Consider the following 19,205-nt stretch of genomic DNA (forward strand, 5'->3'; position numbering starts at 1 on the left):
GAAGATGTAGGTGATCAGGGAAAAGTAGGATTCTGGGAAAATGCCTCTATTTCTGGATTGGCTACTGGGTGAGTAGTAATAGGGCAAACTATGACTTATGGGCCAAATCGTGCCTGATTCCTATCTTAAAATCTGAATGGGACACAGCTGCATCCATTTGTTTGTATGAAGAGTTGAGTAGTTATGACAAAGACTATGTGGGCCTTCATTAGCCATTTGGCTCTCCCCCAATTTGTCAACATAGGAAACTCCATCTCTTTCCAGAATCAGTTTAAAAAGTTATAATCTCTGATTTATTTGGGTAGACTTAGAGACTCCTTCTTGGCATTCCAACAGTACTTAGTATGTGGCTTTATTACAACAGTTGTTACATTCTAATCTTTATGCACATATATTTTCCCACTGAAATCTTGAGAGTAGAGACATGGCTTTTCATCTTTATACCTATAGGCCAAATGTATTAGCTGAGGGTTGTCTGTGTATACATTGCATAATAAAGTAAGGTTTCATTGTTTGTATTTCATGATAACCTCAAAGAAATTCTATTGTCAGAAAAGGTTATTTGGATAACTTGAATAATGGTAAGTGAATATTAGTATCTTTTCTTTAGCTGCTGAATAAGAGTTAATTGGGAAGGATATAATAAAGATTGTGATTAAAGTAGTGTTTTGAATTATTTAAGGTAGGCTTGTTTTTGTTTTCATCATTGTTCCCATAATAGAATCTCATTTGACAGTGCTTAATTGAATGGGTTTTCTTAAATGAATATTTGAAAATATCAAATTACAAATGAATGAAATTTTAGTCAGTAATAGTAGAACATTAAAATTTAATGAATTGTGTTTAAATTGTGGAAGGGTAAGAATTAGAATAAAAGCACTCTCAGATTGGCCTGCTTAGAGAAGGCTTTCTGTAAAATGAAAGTGTTGGGGTATTTGGAGAAAGTAATGGACAGAGAGGGGAGAACGGTGATAGCCTGCATGGGTTGGCTGACATGAACAGAGACAGGCAGGAATGGCAGCTATTTAATATGTGATGTATTGAGAAGGGATTTGGTTGCAAATGGCATAAACCAACTAGTTCAATTGAGAGGAAAAAGAATGTGTTAGAATCAACAAGAAACCTGAAAAATAAGGGATGGGAACCAAGGGAGGTAAGGTAGCCAAGATGCCATGACTCATCTGTTTGTATATGCCACTTGTGGTAACATCAACACTGGACACTGACACTTGTGTCTGTACTTGTGAGTGGCACCATTGCTGGACACTTCCCAGTGAACTGTCTTTACTTTTGGCAGCCTCTGGGAGTAGGCTTTCACTGATCTGCCTCGAGAGCTCCAAACATAGGAAAGTTGTTTGGCTGCTGGTAAACAACACGGCAAATACCCGTTAAATGTTATTCCTTAATTGAGATAAGGTAGAGTGGACAATGAGAGGAAACATTAGTCAGGTGATTGGTAACTAGAAAAGCAGGCCAGAGGACTAACTGAATTTTTTTTTAGTAGTGAACTGACCTAGTAAAGACAGACATTACCATGGCAGATGTTTTTGAAATAGACGGGTGTGTGAACAGGTATTTCACAGAGAACTCTGCACTGTAGTTTGGGCATAGTATGGTAAAAATCAAACAATAACCATAGAGATAGAAAATAGTTGCACATGATTAGAGAATCAGCAGCATTCAGGATCAGGAAGTCAAAGGAGAAAGAAGATGTTTTACATTTCCCAGTATCACAACCTTTATGTAGTCAATTTTAAGTGACAAGAGTAGCAGTTGTTGTTGAAGGACTGGGGCGGTAACTCAAGTGGGCCCTTGAGTTCACACTGAGGTATGGCCTGAGGTCTACAAGAACAATTTGGTTGGATGTGGTGGTGCACAGCTGTAATTCCAGCTACTCCAGAGGCACAGGCAGGAGAATCAAGAGTTTGAGCCAGCCCAGCAAAAGTACTACTAAGAGCCTGGCTCAAAAACCAAAAGAGGGCTGGTAGAGTGTGTGAAGCCCTGAGTTCAAACCTCAGGATTGCAAAAAAACAAAACAAAAAAAAGTACCGATACTTGCCTAGCATGTATAAGGCCCTAGGTTCAATCCCCAGCACCACAAAAAGAAAGGTATATTCAATATTCTATATAAAAATCTTCAAGGTGACTCATTTGCTGTAAGTAGACTGGTACAATAAAAAATATTTTGGGGGATATAGAATAAAGTTGACTACTAAAACTGAAATACTTTTAATTGCTGTCAGAAAACTAGGATGTATATTATAGAAGTTACACTTCAGGAACTGTTTTAATGCAATTAGTGTAGAGGAAAAGTATCACTTTAGGGGCGGGAAGTGTGGCTCAAGTGGTAGAGTGCTTGCCTACAAGCACAAAACCCTGAATTCAAACCCCAGTACCGCCAAAAAAAAAAAGCATCTAAGATTATTCTGAGGAGCTTTCAAATGGAGAATTGAAAGGTCCCTTTATTTTTTAATAGACTTGATACAGTGGTATGTGAATATTAATGCTGATTAAGCCTGTAGCAGCATCAGTAATTGAAGCTAAGAGCCACAATTCCAAATCCTTTTAAATTAGTGCTTCTCCTTTATTATGAGAGTGTGGCAGCCGAAGGGGAGTGGCTGCTTGGAATCAGGCTGTTGTAAAAGGTCCGAACCTCAGGGATCATGCAAGCAACACATGAATAAAGAAATTAAATTTGATGTATTCAGATTTGTTCAGTAACTTCTCATTGGGATGGCCAAAGCACAAGCTCTGCTTTGCTTTAATTTCACTCTATTTATGAAGCTTTCTTCCTCTTTTTTTTTTTTTTTTCTTTCAGTTTGGGGATTGAACACCGAGCCTCATATATGCTATGCAGGTGCTATACCTCTGAGCTACATCCCAGCCCTTTCATTTTTTATTTGGAAACATGGCAGTTTCTCAGGCTATCCTCTCAAACTTGGGTTTCCTCAGCCTCCAGAGGAGCTGGTATTATAGATGTGACCACTGCACTCAGCTTATTACGCTTTTTAATTCATGTCTCTCAAATCCATCCTCACTATTGATCTTAAACAGTTTATCTAGATTAATATGTATACTAGTATGCTAATATAGCTTCATTTCCACATGTTTGATAGCCTCCATTCTAATCTCCGTGCTCCTCGAACGTTCTCTTAAAATCACTAGAATTTTCTGAAGGCTTAAAAAGCTTTCACATGACTTTCACAAGAAAGTTCTTAATCCTTAGCATGCTTTACAAGACACTTTACCATCTGGGCTCTCAGAATCCTTTAGTTCAATTCTTGAGAAAAATAAAGGTACAAAAAAAAAATAAAAATAACCACGTACAACCACCTAAAGATGATCACGATGTAACAGTTTCCCTCTAACTTTCTGTGTAGGTCAGCTAGCTTCGTACTCCCTGCATAGCCCAAGCTGGCCTCTTGATCTCCTCCCAGGTACTGGGATTACAGCAAATTGATGATTACTTGCCTGGCTTTCTCTAAAGTTATTGTGGCATACATTTTTTTTATGCAAAATTGGGAATGAATTTGATAAGCAATAATGTAGTTTTTCCTCATTTAATCTTAAATGAGGACATAATAATATGTCTATGTGAAGTAGTGCTTGCAACAATGATTTTTTGAATGTCTAACTTTTCTGGGCAGGTGTTTATCACTTTGAGCCATGCTCCCCCCCCCAGCCCTACAATGTATAACATTTCTTCATAAATTTTGATAGAACTTAATTTTGAAACTACTCCCTGTTTATTAAATAGGTAGGTAATGTTAGCTACTCAGTAAATATTCAATCTAACTTTTGTTCCATATCCTGTTTCCTAAGGCTAGATCACCAGCCAAAAGTGTGGATATTGTTTTTACATGTATTTCTCGAATGTCATTTGTGTCTTGGGGTTTTTCTTTGAAAAGATCCAATTTAGTAGAAAATATGGCTGGGGACAAGAATTGGTCAGACAAAACAGTCAAATAAGGGGTTGGCAGAGTAGCTCAAGTGGTAGAGTGCCTGCCTAGCAAGTGTAAGGCCCTGAGTTCAAACCCCAGTACCTCAGAGGGAAAAAAGACTGGTAGATTTATATTGATAAAATGTTAACTATGATACTATTAACGAATTTATAGGCCTTATCCAGATTTTGTCAGTTTTAGGTTCTTTTGGTCTTTGGGATTTAGTTGTTTTTACTTAGTTCCTTCCAGTGTGATAATTGGCAGGGTTGGGTTTTTGTTTGTTTGTTGGGTGGGAGGATGTCTTTTCTGCCTTGGAAACTTTTGAAAAGTACTAGCCAGTTACTTCGTAGAATGTTCTTTTATTTGGATTTGTAGAATATTTTCTCATTATTGGATTGAGGTTATATATTTGGTTCCTCCACTGTAGCTTATTGTACCAAGTTATTCACTAAATACATATTGTTCCATGTGAAATAGAATTCAGATGATTTTTAAAGAGTAAATCTTTGTTTTTTTGTTTTCTGTGGTGTTGGGGATCACACTCAGACTCGCACGTGCTAGGCAAGCTGTGTACTACTGAGCCACATCCCAGCCTGAGTAAACCTTTGGATTTGTTGCCACCCACTAGTTATCAAAAGAGCCAAGAGAAATGAAGGAATTTTGTGAAGCATTTTCTTTCTATTTCTAAGATACGATGAACTCTATTTCTAGGCAAGTGTTGTGGTATGTGAACCAGATAATGTAATTTTAAATACTTTAGTAGCCACATGAAAAAAAATAGGAACAGGTAAAATTAATTAATTATAGTAATACATTTTACATAATTCAATATATCCAAACCTTATGTAAAGTATCATTTCAATATGTAACCAACATAGAAAATATTAATATATAGATACCCTTTTTTTGGGTACTAAGTCTTCAAATGTAACACATTTCAGTTTGGACTTGCTATATTTCAACTGCCCAGTAACACTCATCAAGATTAAGAAGTACAAAAATATGGCTGGGGTGTGGCTCAAGTAGTAGAGGGCTGCCTAGCAAGTGTAAGGCCCTGAACTCAAACCCCAGTATGAGGAGTGAGAGAGAGAGAACTAAAACATATGCTTAAAGTTTTGGGAAAGGGCATATTTTTAATTTGAGACTAGAAATCTTAGAACACCTGTATTATTAATTCAGCTGTTACTAAGCCTTCTTATGGTATATGGTAAAGCAACTCTTTGAACTTGCCCATGCAAGGTGTTTTCAAGATCTACTGAGTTGCCTGAAATGTTGGTGCTTGGATACATCTGCCCCCACCAGAAAAAAACAAAAGCATGGTAATAACAAAAGCAAAAATATTGATTGTTAAAAATCAAGGAACTCAGCTGGGTGCGATGGCACACACCAGACATTTTAGCTATAGAAGTGGGAAAAGGAAAGAAGGGAGGGAGGGGAACAAAGGGGGAAGGGAGTGATGTAGGGAGAGGGGAAGGGAGTATTGGAGGGAGGGAGGGAGTGAAGGGAGGAAGGGGAGGAAGGAAGGAAGGGAGGGAGGAAGGAAGGAAGGAAGAAAGGAACTTGATTTTGGTTATATTATTCATGTTGGGTTTTGTTAATTATAACTCAATGTGACAAACTGGTACCTCTAAAGGGATTACACTTTAAATCTTAAGTGCCTTTTGTTACAAAGGAGATGAATAAAAGTGTCTTGAATTTATTCTTAGCTTAGAAGAGGAAATATAAATAGATGCTCTTTTTTTCTTTTTCTTACTCAAGAAAAAGAATGTTTTATTTCTGTACTGTGTAGAGACTAATTACAACAGATAAGCATCACAATCCATTGCCTCTTACTGTTCTCTTTAAAAGTCAAGTCCATCGTCACCAGAACCAGCTAGTCTTCCTGCAGAAGATATTAGCGCAAACTCCAATGGTCCAAAACCTGTACAAGTTGTGCTAGATGACGACAGAGAAGATCTTTTTGCAGGTAATTGTCATATCTTTGTTTTTTAAATAATGGCTAGTTAAAAAATATCTATTCCATTACAAAATAATCACTAAAGCAAAACTGAAATTCTGTCTTAGTTGTAGCTCTCTTTTAACACTTAGAAAGATGAGGAATTTCCAGTTTGATCATCTTGTGAAAAATGCAGAGTGTTATGAGAAGCAAAAAAATTGTGGTCCTGTCTGTTTTTTCAGTATTTGAAAATAAATTACTTGTTATAATTTGTTTGCTTTGGTTATGGCATTCATACCTTGGAAAATAGCAGTGATTGTATTTTTTTTATTACTTACAAGTTGTCACAAAGCAAAATTAAACTATGAAATTAAAAATGACTTCATTTTATTTATGTTTGGAATCTGATTATTTTAATACACTACCTCTTTCATTTTGATTCACTTTTAGTTGAGTAAATTGATACTCAAGGAATTTATTATGGATGTGGAGGCAGGGCTTGGAGTAGTCCATCCTAACTTTAAAAACAATTGACTCTCTTCAAAACAACTAAGCTTTAAGGCTAAAATTTAGGTACAAATTAATGTTTTAATATTGAAGAGCAAAATATTTCTTATAGTTATTGACACAAAAAAATTAAAATAGTAAATCTTTCTGTGTTTAATAATTTACTTGAACTGGCTTTCATTAAGTTAAACTTTAATACATATTCAATTCTTGTTCAGTAATTCAAACCATTCTATCATCTTGTGCAAATAAGTTTGAACGTATCACAAAAATCCATATAATCCATATAATTTCCGACTTGATTAATTTCGTGAAAAGTTTTCACCACTGATGAAGTTATGGGGGTTTTATCTTGTTTGTTTTTCTTTCTTTGAGATTTCGTTTTGTTGTTTTGGTTTGGTTTTTGGTTTTTTGACACAGGAGCTTGCTGTGTAGCCTGGGTTGGCCTTGAATTCGTGATCCTCCTATCTCCGCCTCCCAAGTGCTGGGTTCACAGGTATGTGACCATCCTGCCCCGCTGAATTCATGCACTTTATGATGTCAGAAAATTAAAAGACAATGACACCAAAAGTCAATTGGTTTTCTTTTTTTTTTCCTTAAGTCGTCTAACAACTTACAGTCAGAATCACAGATAACCAAAAGTTATAGTATTTTGTTCTTTTTTGTTATGTTTTGTGGAATTTTTTCTAGGCAGTTGCCAAAAGTACTTTCGTGGCATTTGTGTTCTAAGCTAAAGATGACAAAAGACCTTTCTCTACTAAGGAAATAATAATCTAAACTTGTGTGCGTTCCCATTGACACAGTGTAGGCTCATGTGTAAAGGTTTTGTATTATCCATTTTATTAAAAACTCTTCAGCTATACAGTGTCAGAATTTTCTTATTTTTAAATTTTGGGGGATGGTACTGGTTGAACTCAGGACTTTGTGCATGCTAGGCAGTTACTCTATCACTTGAGCCACGCCAACAGCACTCTCAAATGTACATGATAAGGATGCTGAAATTTTACTCTTAACAACTGTGTGAGAGCATGTTCAGGAAAAAGACTTCTTGTTGTTTCACAGTGTGCGCAGATCAAACTTGGTAAGTAAGGTTTATACAGTGGTTTTTACCCACGTAGTTTATTAAGAAACCTTCGATATTTTAGTCTGTCTAGAAGACTGGTGTGAGTGAAGTATACTCATTGTCAGTATTTGTTTTAAAAAGGAGAAATGAGGACTAAAGAAAATAAGCATTGTCATCTGTTTCCTGTAGTAACCTACAAGTAAAACTGCTTTTTTTCTTTTATTAGGGCATTATAGTTGTGAGGAGAGTACATTGTGACATTTATAAAAGTACTGACAATGTATCTTAGATTAATCTTGCTCCATCCTGCTTCATCCTGCTGCCTCACCTTCCCAGAAAAATTTCAACAGGTCTCATTGTTCCACCTTCACACATGAATACCCAATACTTCCACCATATTTGCTACCCTTTTCTTATGCCTTCCCCTTTCCCTCTGGTACCAATCCCTGGACAGGACCTATTTTACCTTTCTGTCTTTCATTTTTTTAAAAATGCATTTTTGTTTGTTTATGATGGTCACAGGGTGTTTCATTGTGACATTTCCATATATGTATGTATTATACCCCGAATTGTTTCATCCCTCTGTTTTTCTCCTTTTTACTTTAGTCATCTTACGATGATTTCAACAGGTTTGAGTGTTCCATATTCATACTTGTATAGAAAGTACATAACCATAGTCACCTTTTTTACTTTCTTCATTAAAACCACTTTTTATGCATGCATTGTCTTTTTTGTTAAACTCAGCTGTATTTCATAATGTTATCAGTAGCTAATCTAAGTCATAATCTGATCATTTTTATGAATGATTTATACTACACATGATTCTTATTTATAATGAATTTAAGCCTTATGGAGGAAGATATTTCTAAGGAAGCATAATTGAGCATAATATATGCTATGAGGACAGTGCAAACTTGTCCAGCAGTGAGAACACATTCTTATTTATCTTGTGTCAGTGCATATCGTATAGATGCTGATCTGTACCTAGTCATTTTGGTTTTAAAAGCATAAAGAGCTGGAGGCGAGATTCAAGTGATAGAACACTTGCCTGTCAAGCATGAGGCCTTGAGCTTAATCCCTGGTACTGCCAAAATAAAACCATATAAAAATTCCATTATGTCTCTATGTGTACTGGTGTGCTTTAGGTAGCATTTCAAGTAGTATATGTCAGAAGCAATACCAGAAAAAGTTAATTGACGTATATTCCAGTTATTAGTTGATTTACAGAATGTTCACCAAATAGTTAACAACATTACCCTGCTCCACCCTTTATTAGATCTTAAAGAATGCTTTCACGTTGACATAACCAATTTATATTGGTCCTTAACATATGTCTCTAAGGAAAAGTTAATCTTTGTGGTTAATACCTATAGGGCATCTTCCTGAACCTTTAGGTCTGGTTTAAATTATATTCTTTGAATTTGTAGTATTTTAGTTTACTTAAGCTAAAAGTCATGAAAGCAGTTTAAGGCCAGACTATCAATTACTGGGCTGAATCTAAATCTTTTATCCATTTATTTTGTTTCCCATTCCATGTTAGTTACTTTGATCATATTTAGCCTTATTTATTTTGATATCTCTTAGCATTTACAAAGCAGCCTATTAGTGCAAAGAACACAAACCTGGCATTAGTGAAGTACAATGTAATTGAAAATTTAAAATGACTTTATACTGATATCTCAGTAAAATTACTCTTTTCATATTTTGTCATTTTTGTCTATGGGTCCGTTGCAGTAACAGTGCCCCTTCAGAGATTGGGAGGGCGGTGTTGAAGATTTTAGGGGGTTATTTTGCTGTGTGTTGTCACGCTTGCTGCCTTGCCTATTATTTGTAGACTTTATAGCTTTGAGATAGTGCTCCTTTGCTTTCTCATACTGCTCATTGTTTTCATTTCTTTAATAGAAAAAAAGAAATACCAAGCCGTTTTCTTTTTTCTGGTTACCATAATTTGAAAGATTTTAATTATACACCTATAATCTCAGCAGCTCTGGAGTAGAACATAGGAGGATCTTGAGTTTGAGTCCAGACCAGGCAAAGTTAGCAAGACCCTGTCTCTAAAACAAAAAACATCAGATGATTTGAATTAAAAAGCTGATGTCCAGCAAGGTATGACAATAGCATGTTAGAATTCTGATGGCAGTAGAAAAAATAAATAAAAACCAAAGGGCTAGGGGCATAGTTCAGATGGTGAATCAGTTGTCTAACATGGCAAGTAGTGGTACTACGTTCAATCCCCAGTAAACCCCCCCAAAAAAAAAAGATTTTTAGCTATTAATAATTTTCCTTTAATATAAAATATAAAGAGATCCATGCTAAGAATCTTATCAACACTAAATAGCCAGTAAGAATGCTTTGCCAACATGTCAGCCTGTACAGCCTTTTTTCAAATAATGTGTTGCTGCTGCAGTTACCTCTGTACTTTTTGAAGTATTAAGATGAAAGTGAGCTGGGCACCAGTGGCTCAGCCCATAATCCTAGATGCTCATGAAGTAGAGATCTGTAGGATCATGGTTGGAAGCCAGCCCAGGCAAATAGTTCTTGAGACCTATCTCGGAAAACCCTTCACAAAAATGGCTTGCAGAGTGGGCTCAAGGTGAAGACCTTCAGTTCTAGGCCCAGAACTGCCCACCCCCCCCAAAAAAAAAAAAAAAAAGATTAAAGTGACTCAGCTGGGCTCAGCTGGGCTCAGCTGGGTGTTGGTGACTCACACCTGTAATCCTAGCTACTTGGGAGGCACAGATCAGAGGATCAAGGCTCAAAGCCAACCCAGGTTAAAAAAAAAAAAAAGCAAAACCCTGTCTCAAAATTACTCAACACAAAAAAGGACTGGCAGAACGGCTCAAGTGGTAGACCACCTGCATAGCAAGCATGAGGCCCTGAGTTCAAACCTCCATACCACCTAAAAAACAAATGAAGTGATTACATGGCTTACTACCTCCCAAACCTCAAGGAATTTGAGAACTCAGGTTAGAAACCATCAGTGTTATGCTCACTGATAGTAATGTTTACTTTCCTTGCTCTGAATTTTGCTTATGCTAGTATTCCATTTTCAGGGATTTTCCCCTATTCTCTACCTGTTTAAGCTTTCTCAGATCAGTTTCACAAGCTGTTTCTCCAGCCTAAACTATTATCTCCTGTGTCTACTCAAATTAAAGTGTTCATAAAGTAATTGTCTTGTGTAACATTCTTTTTATTGTTCTTTTAAGTCTTTTATTGCTACTTAACATTCCACATGTCTTGTTTTCTCAACTAGATTATAAACTCCCTGAGGGCAGGTATGATATTTTCCATTTCTTTGTGTTTCTCCATTGTGTTTAGCACAGTATTACCTAGCCTATAGATATTCAGTTTATCAATGGATATGGTTTGATTTTAATTATGTTTAATTTTAGATTTTTCAAGTGAATGAGCATTTTAAATTAAAACCTAAGCACCCATTTGCTTTGTGTCATATTTGTATATTCAACTAATACCCAGTAATCTTGGGCAGTTAATTGCTTTAGATTACTAACTTTGTGACTTTAACAAATTTTTATTCCTATTTGGGATGGTTCTGGGCAGCTTCCTGCCATAAAATTTGTGTTCATATGTATAAAATAATCAATGTTAGCCTGAAAAAATAGTTGAAAGGTAAGTTACCCTGAGCATAAGATCCATGTCCTTGCTCCTCTCCGGGTCCAGAGAACTTCAGTAATGCAGATAATTAATAGGATTTAACATGACTCTGCCCCCAAGCCAACGAAGTTTCTATTTGTTTTAAAGTTTTATTAACAACTAAAGGGTTCATAAAATTCTTTAGTAATAATTTTTAAGGTACTTTATTTTGATACTTACTTCTGGGTACTATAAAATTTTCATACTTCTATAACTGCCATATAGACTATTAAGAGCTGGTTGCAATTTCTTTAATTAACTTATTTAATTTGTGTCTAGAAGCCACAGAAGAAGTTTCTTTGGATAGCCCAGAAAGGGAGCCCATCCTTTCCTCAGAACCTTCTCCTGCAGTCACACCTGTCACCCCTACTGCACTCATTGCTCCTAGAATGGAATCCAAGAGTCTGTCAGCTCCTGTGATTTTCGATAGATCCCGGGAAGAGGTAAGGGAAAATGTGTATATTCTAAATTAATGTGTAACAGGAACATGTTTTGTTCCCTACTCAATGTCACAGTCCTATTAGTTGTTCCTAATCAAAAGACATTGTAGGAAAAGAGAATTGGACTTCAGAAGTTGGGAGGTTTCACTTGTGATTTTCATTCTTATCCCAACCCAATGACCTGAGCATACCCCTTCCTTTTTTAAATTGGGAATTTTGTTATTTGTGATCTTGTATTGATCAGGTAATGGAGGATTTGAAAACTCTTAATAACAGTAAAGTATTTTGAGTAATTTTATTTTATAAAAGCATGTAATTACTGCTGTTGATACTTAAAGGTTGCTTGCTAATGTTTGTTTATTTTTATTTCTGCAATGCTGAGGATTGAACTTGGGGCCTTATACATGTTGGGCAAGTGCTCTACCACTGTCCCAAGTCCCCAGCTCATGTTTAGCCTTCATTTTTAAAAGGAAGGGCTATAGATCAGCTGAAGATATGTTCTCATAATTTAGCAGTATTTTTTTTTTAATTTATAAAGGATAGAAGTTTACTTTGGAGGTGGCAATAACTATTTTGGAATACTGGGGGTTGAACTCAGAACCTCATGCTTGCTAGACAGACACTCTATCATTTTAACCACACCCCCGAATAATTTTTAATAAGGTGCATTTGGAGAAGAAAAAATCATGTTATAGAGGTTATTTTAAATGGAAAAATCTGTATTTTAAAAGTCATTCATACAAAATATATCATTTAAATAATGACTACATACACAAGCATGACTAATGTTATAAACACAATATTAAGGAAAAGAAGCAAGATGTGAGTACTTACTATATGATTCCATGATAAAAATCTTAGAAACAGATAAAACTAGTGAACAGTGCTAGAAGTCAGCAGAGTGTTTATGTGGGCAGGGTGAAGAATAGATTTTGCCTGGAGGGGAAGCATTAGAGAGTCTTCTGGGATAACTGAAAGTGTTTATTTCTGTTTTGGGTTCTGGGTAGGAAGATGTGTTCACTTCGTGAAAATGTGTTGAGCTGTACACTTACAATTCATACACTTTTCTATATGTATATTGTGATTCAAAAAGATTCACTTTAAAAAATGTCTGTATAAGCAGGCAACCTTAACAGTGGTGCATGCCTGTAATCCCAGTGCTTAAGGCTGAGGCAGGAGGATCAGGAGTTCAAGACCAGCCTGGGCTATACAATGTGAGACCGTGTCTCAAAGAAAGAAAGAAAAATTGAGGACTTCAGCATTTTTCCACATCTGAGAAGTAAAGAACACTTTCTGTTACTTGTCCAAATGATCCTTATTTGTAATGTTTTGCTTCATTTTATTTACATAGTCAGCAAATGTGAAAGCTTTTATTGTTTTTCAGTATTAAGTGGCTTTTTGTATTAATTATTATGACAGTGACCCTAATAGAACATAGATGGTAGAATTAGTTATTAGTGTTATGACAATAATGTAAATTGGAACCTTTTTAATACCAAAATTAATTATACTATTCTAGATTGAAGAAGAAGCAAATGGAGATATTTTTGATATAGAAATTGGTGTGTCAGATCCAGAGAAAGTTGGTAAGTCATTATTATATTTCATACTTCTTTTTGACCAGATTCACCTGTTATATCCTATTTTTCCCCATTAAGTACATAATTACAAGTATTAAAATAGTACTTTATTCTTAGGCAGATTTTTATTTGTTTTTATGGTTCTGGGGACCAAACCCAGGGCCTTGCACATGCTGAACAAAGCCTTCTATCAGTGAGCTAAATCCCCAGCCAACGATATGGTTTCTAATAATAGTGTTTAACTTTTCTTACAGGTGATGGCATGAATGCTTACATGGCATACAGAGTAACAACAAAGGTGAGACTTTTGTTCCTTTAATAAAACACTGACCACTCAGTGTAGGTGTAGAGGATATGACAGTCTTTTAAGATGAAAGTGAACCTTTACAAAGACTACTGTCCCATAATGATCACCAACAAGTTGTTACAGTGAGTTGTGAGTGACTTGTGTTCTATGGGAATATGCTGGAAGAGAGAATGTAGACCTACAGGTCAGGCAAGCCTTCCTGGAGAAAACAGTCTGAGCCAGACAAAGGTGAGGGGTGTGATTTGGGAAGGACGGGAAGAAGAGTGGAATACTTGTTCTAAGCAAAGGGATTTGCTTGTATAAAATGCAAAAGTCAGGAAAGTATGACTGAATTGTTGGCCATAAGTCTCCATGTGTTATGAGCAGCCACATTAAGAAATTTGTTCGTCCCAAGTTTAGAGGAGAGCTATTAAAGAAGTTTAGACAAGAGTGTGACACCATTAGGTTTTTGCGTAGAAATACATCAGGTCTGTATGAATGGGGAGGGCCAAGCTAGAGGTCAGGATTGCATTAAGAGGCTACTACAATTATTACACCTTAAAACCCAGAGTCCGTTGCAGCAATCATTAGTTCAAGAAGTAATGTTTGATACTACTTCTCGAATGATTCTGGAAATGAGCAAAATAAATAGCTTTTTGAGTTGAATAAGAGGTTGAGTGAAAAGGACTCAAATATAAGGAAGAAGGAGATGTCTGAGTTACTATGTTAGAGGATGTATGATGGGGAGGAACACAGTGCGGATGGGGTGAGTGTTGTTAATTAATTAAATATTTATTTGTATCATGATGTCAGACTACTGCAAGCACTGGGGTATAGCAGTAAACAGGACGGACAAGTGTTCTTTTCTTATGTAACTCATGTTCAAGTTGAGGGAAATACAGTGAATTTGAGGTACCAACGAGATTAAAATGGACATGTCACTTGGGCATTTGGAAACATTGAACTGAAGCTCAAAAGGCAATCCAGGCCATAGGTAAGGATGTAAGAATCATAATTGTAAATATGGTAGAGTGTACGAGATGTTTCAAGGATAGAATAAAGCAAATTATTTTCTGCCCTCTTACATTTCTTTAAAAAAAAAGAAAAGCAAAAAACTGTGATTTAGAGTTTTTTAAAACTGTTAGAAATAATGTACACCACATTAGGTACTCTGCATTCTTTTGCAAAGTAGAGCAATGTGTACATAGACATATTCATAAGTATATGTCACATTAAGTTCTAAATAACTGCTAACTGCTGAAAAATTGAAATTCCTGTTCTTCACTTGCAGACTTCTCTTTCCATGTTCAGTAAGAGTGAATTTTCAGTTAAAAGAAGATTCAGTGACTTTCTTGGTTTGCATAGCAAATTAGCAAGCAAGTATTTACATGTTGGCTACATTGTGCCGCCAGCACCAGAGAAAAGTATAGTAGGTAAGCATGAGTGAGAAACAATTTTTGTTACTGTTACTACTTTAATTTTAACTGTATAGATTTGTGAATTCCAAAATAATTCACGGTCAATATCTTATAACAATACAGAACTTAAGTACTCCATTTATGATAATCATGCATTTAGTTGAAGAGTGTACTTCTAATACTTTTATTTCCTAATACGTGAGGATTTGGATGTTGAGTATTGAACTGAAATTTACCAAGTTGAAAGCAGTTGGAAACCATAACTTTTAGGATCAATAGAATACCACTTTACTGAATCCCACTCAAAGAATATGTAGTATTGCTAATATTTCCCAATGTAGTATTGCTGACATTTTCCCAAGAGCTAGAGTTGCTTGTCCCTTAGCTACATATTGTCCAAAAAGGTTTAATTTAGCCTTGCTCATATAAGAACTGTTTAAACTCATCTTAGTTGATTTCATATCTCAATTTAATGTTTAAAAACATTTCTACTTCCCCATTCTGGGCTACATAGCAAGTTACAGGCCAGTTTGGGCTATCTAGTGAGACCCTATCTCAAAAAAACAAAACAAAAATTCATTTCTACTTGCAGAAAATTACAAAAGAAGAGGAACTCCTCATTTATCCCACTGCTAAGATATCTGTCCTAAAATTTTGTAGTATTTTTCTAGTCTTGTGGTAAATCTTGTAGTGTTTTTCCTAATCTTTTTACTTAACTTATTTCACTTTTCAAGTCTTCATAAGGCTATTCTGAAAATATTTAAAATGAATTTTGCTAATCTTTTAATTATTTTTACTTTTTTAATACTCAGTTTGAAAGCGGTGTTACTTTCGTGTCATTTATAATTTTGAAAACTAACATTGAATTTGTTGTATGTCTTTTATTAATTTATGAATCTAATCAGGTGGTTCTTTTAACTTTTTGATCTCAAGACTTTGTATTCGTGTGGGGGTGTGTGTGTGGTGTGGGAGGGGGTCGGGGAGGGTGGGGAGTGTTACTGAGGCGATCAAACTCAAGGCCTTAGGCTTGCTAGGCAAGTACTGTCCCACTAAGTCTATATTCTTAAATTTTATTATAGAGTCTAAAAGAGTTTTCGCTTATATAGGCTACATCTGTTGACAATTACTACATTTGAAAAGATGTTAAATTTTTATTCAAAGGCTGCTTATGTTTGTTTTTCATTTTACAAATTTGTAATTTCTGTCATAATAGAGGGTGGCTGCTGGGTATGGTAGCACACACCTGTAGTCCCAGCACTCAGGAGGCTGAGGCAGGAGGATCATGAGTTTGTAGGCAGCCTGGGCTACACAGTGAGACCCTCTCAAGAAACAAAAAAATCAAAACAGTATTCTTATATCTGCTTCTGCACTTAATTTGTTATGTGTAACATAGCAAGTAACCTTTATAAAACTTTACTCTGAACACTCATTAAAGAATGAGAGTTTTTAAAAAGACTAAGAATAGCTTACTGCTGTTATGAAGAGAGACTTTGCCTCCCCTCCCCCATGAATGGGTATCTCAAACTCTTCAGATTCTCTGAACTGAAATTTAACAACTGCTAGCCAGGTGTGGTGGCACACTCTACAATCCCAGCACTCAAGAAACTGAGGCGAAAGGATCACAAGTTCTAGACCAGTCTGGGTCACATAGTAAGACCCTGTCTTAAGAAAAAAGAAAAAAAATGCATTGAAAATGTTAATAAGCGTTAGCAGGTAAATGGTTTTGTTTCCCCTCATACAATGCTCCATAATGGTTACCTCCAGGAAGGAGCTTTTAGTGAAGATAGAAGATCACTCCACAACAGTGAGATCCCCCCAGGGAAATAGAATATGTGAAAAAAATTAACATCCCAGATCCAGCACATAAGATAGATAATTTTAGGTGTTTGAGTTTTCCTTTTCAAACCTGTATATTTTGTTAAACCAAATATTAATGGATAATCTGTTACTTACTTGCCAGATATACCAACCTGAAGAGGAATTGCATAGTTTTACATAATCTTTTTTTTTTTTTTTTGGCTTCAGTAGTTATTCTTTGGTTACATAATCTTTTTTTTTTTTTTTTTTTTTGGCTTCAGTAGTTATTCTTTGGATAGGTTCTCACATTTTGCTCACAGCTTGCCTTAGACTACAGTCCTCCTACTTAACGCTTCCCAAGTAGGAAAGGGGCACCACCATGCCCAGCCCCACATAACCTATCTTTAAAGACTATGAGATACAGCTAATTATATATGATTCATCCACTTAAAACTTACAAGCAGTGGCTTTTAGCATACTCAGAGTTATACATGCATTATTACAACCAGTTTTATTTGTATTCCCCCAAAAGGAGTCCAGTACCCCTTAGCCATCATGTGATTTCCTCTAATCCCCAGACCCCAGCCCTGGCAATCTCTAATTAACTTCTGTTCAGGACATTTCATATAAAGGAATCATGCACTATATGGTTCTTGAAGATAAGCTTCCACTTAGTATTATTTTTTTCAACATTCCACAGTGTTGTAGCATTATGTATCAATGCTTCATTTCCAAAGGATACTTTTTTTTTAAAGGAAAATGAACAGGAGAAAAGAGGAAAATCTGCAGCCTAACATTTTAGCATTAAAATTGAAATTGCCAGGGCAGAAATGGTTAACATAAGTTTTGTTTTTTGGTTTCTTTGTTCTTTTAGTGCTGGGTTTGACCCGAGAGCCTCATGCATGCTAAGCACATAGCCACTGAGCTATATCCCCAGCCTAATTAACATGCTTTTTATTTTAAAATTTGAAGTGTTTTAAATATTTATGAAAGAGCTTGTTCTTTCACATATTATAAAACCAGCTATTGGACTAGAAGTGTAGCTCAAGCAATAGAGCACCTGTTTTGCAAGTGTGAAGCTCTGAGTTCAAACCCCATTCTCCCAAAAAAAACAAAAACAGCTGCTTGCTGAGGATCACCTATAGTCCCAAGTGCTCAGGAGGCTGAGGCAGGAGGGTCACTTGAGCCTAGAAGTTAGTTTAAGGCCAGACCTGTCTCAAAACAAAAGCCAAAACAGAAACCAGCTATGACAAATAAGAACAGTGCTCTCAGAATCTGCATCAGGGAAAGCATTTAGCAAATTCACAAGCTATATTTATCTTTATTTTTGTCATCCTGAAAGTAAAGAGCCTTAATTATTATTCATAAGAAATGAAAATGTGGGCTGGTGATGTGGCTGAAGCGGTAGAGTAGCTATCTAGGAAGCCTGAGGCCCTAATTTCAAACCCCTGGACTACCTTCCCCTACCAAATGTTATTGAGCTTCAATTTAATGATTTAAATTTTCCATTGTGCACGTTGAATGTAAAAATGTTGGAGGCTTAATGATGCAGCTCAGTGCTAGAGCACTTGCCTAGCATGTGTGAGGCCTTGGGTTCTACCCAGACTGGGGGAAAAAGTATTCCTGAAATGTAAAAACATTTGAATTTACCAGGACTGTAAAATATAGCAGATAAAGAAACTTTGATGTTAACTGTTACATAAATAAGCAGTATGAGTCAAAAACTATGCACACAGCTCAATTCTTCTTTGTCTGTTCTCTGATGTTATAGGTATTTACTTACTAAGCAGAGATGTTAACACATGAGATTTAATTCCTCAAAATGGTTTGCATTTTAAGTAAGTTAATAGTTACAGACTTAGGAGATTTTTGTCAAGTTCAAATTCAAAGTATGTTTTAAATTAGGAAATGATTATAAAAGTCTGTTTCAAAATAATCTAAAATCATCATGAATCTCTTAATTTCTTCAAAGGTATGACCAAGGTCAAAGTAGGTAAAGAAGATTCATCATCCACTGAATTTGTAGAAAAACGGAGAGCAGCTCTGGAAAGGTAATTGTAGGTACTAATACTTTATCACTCTCATGCTTTTACTTCAGTAATGTAAATCTACTTCCATTAAATAGAACAACTGTGTTTTAATGATTAATTTTTATCAGAGTACCACTTCATAGCTCTCATGAGTGCCTTAAACCTTTATTTTAAAAATTGATTGTTTCAGCAACACCGTACTGTATTTGTTCTGTTTATCATGCTGGAAGCAGAAAAATAAAGTAAGTTAATTAAGGATAGAATTATACCATAGCTGCAGTCAGCACGAGCACTAAGAAACTGCCAGGCTTCTACAAGGAAAATGTGGAAATTGTAATTGCGGGGAAAGAGTTGATAAAAATGCTTGGAGAAGCCAGATGTGGTTGGTACATATCTGTAATTCCAGCATTTAGGAGGTTGAGGCAGGCAGGTCCCGAGTTTGAGGACAGCCTGGGCAACATAGTCAGACCCTGTCTCAAAAAAGAGTTTGGAAAGGCCTGGAGCTATAGCTCAGGAGTAGAGTGCTTACGGGTGGGGGGGGGTATGGATAAAA

General features: G+C 35.9%; 1 protein-coding gene and 1 non-coding gene across 3 annotated transcripts in view; both read left to right on the forward strand.

Annotated features, from left to right (window-relative positions):
* Positions 1 to 19,205, forward strand: part of Snx2 (sorting nexin 2) — a 46,339-nt gene that overhangs the window by 10,018 nt on the left and 17,116 nt on the right. Inside the window, exons 2-7 of one of the 2 annotated variants that reach the window (XM_020176307.2) lie at positions 5,790 to 5,907; positions 11,381 to 11,544; positions 13,061 to 13,127; positions 13,376 to 13,419; positions 14,699 to 14,840; positions 18,595 to 18,673. In XM_020176307.2, the coding sequence (XP_020031896.1) occupies positions 5,790 to 5,907; positions 11,381 to 11,544; positions 13,061 to 13,127; positions 13,376 to 13,419; positions 14,699 to 14,840; positions 18,595 to 18,673 (614 nt within the window). The remainder of the gene's footprint in view (positions 1 to 5,789; positions 5,908 to 11,380; positions 11,545 to 13,060; positions 13,128 to 13,375; positions 13,420 to 14,698; positions 14,841 to 18,594; positions 18,674 to 19,205) is intronic. The other variant, XM_074076563.1, reaches the window with a different exon arrangement.
* On the forward strand, positions 9,516 to 9,586 carry LOC141424476 (small nucleolar RNA SNORD28). The gene has a single exon (XR_012449391.1). It is a non-coding gene; the product is annotated as a small nucleolar RNA SNORD28 (small nucleolar RNA).

This window comes from Castor canadensis, chromosome 6, assembly GCF_047511655.1.
Source record: "Castor canadensis chromosome 6, mCasCan1.hap1v2, whole genome shotgun sequence".
Taxonomy (NCBI): Eukaryota; Metazoa; Chordata; class Mammalia; order Rodentia; family Castoridae; genus Castor; species Castor canadensis.